Here is a 6460-nt window from a genome sequence, read left to right as displayed (position 1 = left end):
TTGCTATGGTCGGTTTCCATGGCGACCAAAATTTGCCCACCTTTGCTATGGTCAGTTTCCATAGCAACCATCCCCAGTCCCCTATTGCTATGGTCAGTTTCTGTGGGAACCATCAAGAATCCGCAGTTTCTATGGTCTGTTTCCATAGCAACCAACCCAGCCCCCCCCTGCTGCGGTCAGTTTCCACGGCAGTCATCACCCGACCCCTGTAGCTATGGTCAGTTTCCATGGCAACCATCCCCAGCCCCCCGTTGCTATGGTCAGTTTCCATGGCAGCCATCCCCAGTCCCCTATTGCTATGGTCAGTTTCTGTGGGAACCATCAAGAATCCGCAGTTTCTATGGTCTGTTTCCATAGCAACCAACCCAGCCCCCCCCTGCTGCGGTCAGTTTCCACGGCAGTCATCACCCGACCCCTGTAGCTATGGTCAGTTTCCATGGCAACCATCCCCAGCCCCCCGTTGCTATGGTCAGTTTCCATGGCAGCCATCCCCAGTCCCCTATTGCTATGGTCAGTTTCTGTGGGAACCATCAAGAATCCGCAGTTTCTATGGTCTGTTTCCATAGCAACCAACCCAGCCCCCCCCTGCTGCGGTCAGTTTCCACGGCAGTCATCACCCGACCCCTGTAGCTATGGTCAGTTTCCATGGCAACCATCCCCAGCCCCCCGTTGCTATGGTCAGTTTCCATGGCAGCCATCCCCAGTCCCCTATTGCTATGGTCACTTTCTGTGGGAACCATCAAGAATCCGCAGTTTCTATGGTCTGTTTCCATAGCAACCAACCCAGCCCCCTCTTGCTGCGGTCAGTTTCCACGGCAGTCATCACCAGACCCCTGTAGCTATGGTCAGTTTCCATGGCAACCATCCCCAGCCACCCGTTGCTATGGTCGGCTTTACGGCTACCATCCCCAATTCCCCGTTGATATGGTCAGTTTCCATGGCTACCATCACCAGCCCCCTGTTGCTATGGTCAGTTTCCATGGCAACAATCCCCAGCCCCGTGTTGCTATGGCAGTTTCCATGTCAACCATCCCCAGACGCCTGTTGCAAGGGTCGGTCTCCATGGCAAGCTCCCCAGCCCCCTGTTCATCTGGGCAGTTTCCATGATAACTATCACCAGCCCCCTGTTGATATGGTCGGTATCCATGGCAGCCATCCCCAGACCCATGTTGCAATGCTCAGTTTCCATGGCAACCATCCTCAGCCCCCTGTTTCTGTGTTCAGTCTGCCTGGCATTCATCACCAGCCCCCTGTTGCTATGCTCGGTTTCCATGGCAACCATCAACACCCCGCAGTTGCTATGGTCAGTTTCCATGGCAGCCATCCCCAGACCCATGTTGCAATGCTCAGTTTCCATGGCAACCATCCTCAGCCCCCTGTTTCTGTGTTCAGTCTGCCTGGCATTCATCACCAGCCCCCTGTTGCTATGCTCGGTTTCCATGGCAACCATCAACACCCCGCAGTTGCTATGGTCAGTTTCCATGGCAGCCATCCCCTGTCAGTTTCCATGGCAACCATCAACACCCCGCAGTTGCTACGGTCTGTTTCCATGGCAGCCATCCCCAGCCCCCTGTTGCTATGGTGACATTCCATGGCAATCATCACCAGCCCTCCGTTGCTATAGTGAGTTTCCATGGCAGCCATCCCCAGCCCCTTGTTTCTATGGTCGGTTTCCATGCCAAGCATCCCCAGCCCCCTGTTGCAATTTACACTTTTCATCGCAACCATCACCGGCCCCCTGTTGCTATGGTCAGTTTCCATGGCAGCCATATCCACCCCCTGTTCATATGGTCAGTTTCCATGACAACTCTCACCAGCCCCCTGTTGCTATGGTCAGTTTCTATGGCAGCCATCCCCCGCCCCCTGCTGCTATGGTCAGTTTCTATGGCAGCCATCCCCCGCCCCCTGCTGCTATGGTGAGTTTCCATGGCAGATATCCCCAGCCCCCGCTGATATGGTCTGTTTCTATGGCAGCCATCCCCCGCCCCCTGCTGCTATGGTGAGTTTCCATGGCAGATATCCCCAGCCCCCGCTGATATGGTCTGTTTCTATGGCAGCCATCCCCCGCCCCCTGCTGCTATGGTGAGTTTCCATGGCAGATATCCCCAGCCCCCGCTGATATGGTCTGTTTCTATGGCAGCCATCCCCCGCCCCCTGCTGCTATGGTCAGTTTTCCTGGCAACCATCTGCCGCCCCCCGTTGCTATGGTGAGTTTCCATGGCAGATATCCCCAGCCCCCGTTGATATGGTCTGTTTCTATGGCAGCCATCCCCAGCCCCCTGTTGCTATGGTCAGTTTCCATGACATCCATTAACACTCCCCAGTTGCTATGATCAATTTCCATGGCAACCACCACCAGCCCCCTCTTTCTGTGGTCAGTTTCCATGGCAATCATCACCAGACCCTAGTCGATATGATCGTTTTCCATGGCAACCATCACCAGCCTCCCGTTGCTATGGTCAGTTTCCATAGTAACCATCACCAGCCCCCTGTTGCTATGGTCAGTTTCCATGGCAGCCATCCCTAGGCCCCTGTTGTTATGGTCAGTTTGCATGGCCGCCATCACCAGCCCCCTGTTGCTGTGGTCGGTATTCATGGTAACGATCCCCAAACCCCTGATGCTATGGTTAGTTTCCATGGCAGACATCCCCAGCGCCCTCTTGCTATGTTCAATTTCCGTGGCAAGCATCCCCATCCCCCTCTTGCTGTCGTGAGTTTCCATGGCAACCATCCCCAGCCCCTTGTTGCTATGGTCAGTTTCCATAGCAGCCATCCGCAGCCCACTGCTCCTATGGTCAGTTTCCATAGCAGCCATCCGCAGCCCACTGCTCCTATGGTCAGTTTCCATAGCAGCCATCCGCAGCCCACTGCTCCTATGGTCAGTTTCCATAGCAGCCATCCGCAGCCCACTGCTCCTATGGTCAGTTTCCATAGCAGCCATCCGCAGCCCACTGCTCCTATGGTCAGTTTCCATAGCAGCCATCCGCAGCCCACTGCTCCTATGGTCAGTTTCCATAGCAGCCATCCGCAGCCCACTGCTCCTATGGTCAGTTTCCATAGCAGCCATCCGCAGCCCACTGCTCCTATGGTCAGTTTCCATAGCAGCCATCCGCAGCCCACTGCTCCTATGGTCAGTTTCCATAGCAGCCATCCGCAGCCCACTGCTCCTATGGTCAGTTTCCATAGCAGCCATCCGCAGCCCACTGCTCCTATGGTCAGTTTCCATAGCAGCCATCCGCAGCCCACTGCTCCTATGGTCAGTTTCCATAGTAACCATCACCAGCCCCCTGTTACTATGGTCAGTTTCTATGGCAACCATCCCCAGCCCCCTGTTGCTGTGGTCGGTATTCATGGTAACGATCCCCAAACCCCTTATGCTATGGATAGTTTCCATGGCAGACATCCCCAGCGCCCTCTTGCTATGTTGAATTTCCGTGGCAAGCATCCCCATCCCCCTCTTGCTGTCGTGAGTTTCCATGGCAACCATCCCCCGCCCCCTGTTGCTATGGGCAGTCCCCTGGCAGCTCCATGCACACCCCATTCCAGGCGTGGTTGCCATGGACACCAGCTCAAGCCTGCATTCAGAGCCCTTTTCCTTGGGAACCATTGGCACTCCCATCCCCAGGGTCACGGGATCCCAGATCCACAGAATTGGCTGAGCTGGGAGGGACCCATCAGGATCCTGGAGTCCAACTGCTGGCCCTGCACAGGACACCCCAACAATGCCAGCCTGGGCCTGGCAGCGCTGGCCAAACGCTGCTGGAGCTCAGAGAGCCCTGGAGCTGGGAGCCTTCCCTGGGGAGCCTGGGCACTGCCCCAGCAGCCTCTGGGAAAAAACCTTTTCCTGAGATCCAACCTCAGCCTGCCCCGACTCAGCTGCAGCCGTTCCCTCCAGTCCTGTCCCTGGGCACCAGAGGGAAGAGGTTCCCACAGCCCCAGCCAGGGACCCGCTCCCAAGGCTGCTGCCATGTCCACCAGGGCTGGGACCATCTGGGATGCTCGGTTTCCATGGGCTGGAGTTTAGGAATGGGATTCCGCAATTTCCTCCTCCCGCTGAAACCACTCTGCCGCTCGCTGCCCTCATACCTTCCATCCTCCCAATCCTATGGAGCCCATGGAAGGCACAAAAGGCAAAGACGCCGGGCTGAGATAAGAACAATTTATTGGGAACAGAAACGGGATAAAGAACAAACAGGTATAGAAATAATACTGGTAACAGAAAAGAAAAACTATTTACAGGGAAAACCAAAACACAACTCACTGGGTCATCCTGGCCACATATTTCCTCCTGCCTGGGAAGGACATCCTTCTCCTCAGGGAGAGAGAGAGAGAATCCCCTTCCCACCCCAGGCAATGACCTGAAGTGGGACTGAATGTAATGACATGGCCATGGCCAGACCCTCATGTTCATCAATCCCACATGGTGTCATTGGCAGGGGCAGGAAGAGGGACAGGTGCCTTCCCAGCATGGATTACAGGTAAAATATATCACAAGGGCTCTTCCCAGCACGTATCCTCCTGGGGGGGGATGAAGCTGGAGCAGTGCATGAAGCTCTTCCTGCAGTTGGGGCATTTTCAGGGCTTCCCTTAGCGGTGCCTCTGTTGGTGTCTGGTCAAGGAAGAGCTCTGGGTAAAGCTCTTCCCACACTGGGGACACTTGTAGGGCCTCTCCCCAGTGTGGATGCTCTGGTGCCTGACGAGGGTGGAGTTTTGTTTGAAACCCTTCCCGCAGTCAGGGCAGCGGAAGGGCCTCTCATCAGTGTGAATCTGCTGGGGGCGGAGGAGAGTGGAGCTGGTGCGAAAACTCATCTGACACTGGGGGACACTCGTAGGGCCTCTCCCCAGTGTGGATCATTTCGTGGATGATCAGTTGGGACCTCTGACTGAAGCTCTTCTCACATTCCCCACATTTGTATGGTCTTTCCCCAGTGTGGATCCTCTGGTGGCAGATCAGCCTGGAGCTCTGGCTGAAGCTCATCTCAGAATTCCCACACTCGTAGGGCCTCTCCCCAGTGTGGATGCGTTGGTGCCTGACAAGGAGGGAGCTGCAGCTGAAGCCCCTCCCACACTCCGCACACTCATAGGCCCATTCCCCGGTGTGGATCATCTGGTGGTGGATCAGGTGGGAGCTCTGACTGAAGCTCTTCCCACACTCTAAGCATTCATACCGCCTTTCCCTGTCATGAAGCTGCTCATGGACCACCAGCTCCGAGCTCTGGCTGAAGCTCTGTCCACCTTCCTGGCACGGGGTCTGTCTTTCCTCTGCAGAGCACTCTGGATTGGGTTTGTAGCCCCTCCTCCTGTGGGACCTCTCTGCTTTTTCCTCACCTTTGGATTACTGTGCGATGGAGCCACTCAAAACGGCCTTTTCCATGAGGTTCTGCCGTGGGAATTTGTCCTCCCTGCTCTCCATCTTCAGCTTCTTGTCTGGGGGAGGAAGGACAAGAAGAGGATGGGATTTGCTTCTGTGACACAGGGAAGGGGAAGGAGTTGCCCCCAGTGCATCCCCAGAAGGACAGTGTTGGCAGCGGTTTTATTCTGCAGCTGGGGGCCATGCTGGGCTGGGAGATGGAGCAGGAGAGAGGGGGTAAAGGGGCAGTGACTTCCTCCTCACCTGCCTGTGTGTCCTGGCACATCTTCGTCTTCCTCACAGCCTCGTCCTCCATCTGGCCAAGGTTTGGGGATGGGAAATTCTGTTTTAGGAGGAAAACAAGGGATGAGAACGTTAAGTTTTGCACTGGTTTGAAGGTGAACAGGGGGAGAGTCTAAGCCAGAATTACAATTTAACAAGAAAATTAAGATCAAGGCAATGATACAGAAACACTGCCTTAAACTGACACAGTCAGGATATAACCTGGCACCCTGTTGGTCAGGGTGGTGGTAGCAGTCCCATTAAGTTGTGGCTGCACTCCTGTTGCAGTGATTATCGTGATTCTGTCAAAGCAGTGATCCTGTAGAAGGGTCTGGTCTTCCTCTAAAGGTCCAGTGGTGCTTATGGAGCTCTTGTCCTCTGGGAATTCAGTAGACAAGGTGCTCCTGGTGCTGCAAGCCTCAGCTTATATCCAGGTAGGAATGCGTGGCTCCTCCCCCTGGGTGGAGCATCCCACAATGGCATGATGTCATTTTATCAGTCCTGCAGGGACACTCAATGGCCATTAACAGAAGATAGCCCCTGGAGGGCGTTATCAGGGCTGAGTCATGGAAGAGATAAAGAACACTGCCCCGCCTGTTTATAACAGTTTGTGAAGATGGTGATGGAAAACATGCATTTGGTTACATCTTACACTGCAACCTGAAACAGTGGGGTAATCCCTGCTCGGGGGGGTGAACACCACCCCCATTACCCAAACTGGCTCAGGTGTCAAACTCCCACTCCGGGAACGCCACACACAGAGGGGACAATGTCACACTTGCCCTGCCCCAGGGGAGATCTCTGTCCCTGCCTTGCACTACCCCTTTT

At 55.1% G+C, this 6460-nt stretch overlaps 1 protein-coding gene across 1 annotated transcript; it reads right to left on the bottom strand.

The window, feature by feature from the left end:
- Positions 1–4587: 4587 nt before the first annotated feature.
- LOC120508648 (zinc finger protein 239-like) lies at positions 4588–5666 on the bottom strand. Its single transcript, XM_039722459.1, is given in 3 exon segments — positions 4588–4821; positions 4823–5328; positions 5615–5666. Coding segments are annotated over 3 exon segments (792 nt in total).
- Between the last annotated feature and the right edge of the window lie 794 nt (positions 5667–6460).

This window comes from Passer montanus, unplaced genomic scaffold (genome assembly GCF_014805655.1).
Source record: "Passer montanus isolate IOZ18808 unplaced genomic scaffold, ASM1480565v1 scaffold480, whole genome shotgun sequence".
In the NCBI taxonomy this organism is placed as follows: Eukaryota; Metazoa; Chordata; class Aves; order Passeriformes; family Passeridae; genus Passer; species Passer montanus.
This window is presented reverse-complemented; position numbering and strand designations above follow the sequence as displayed.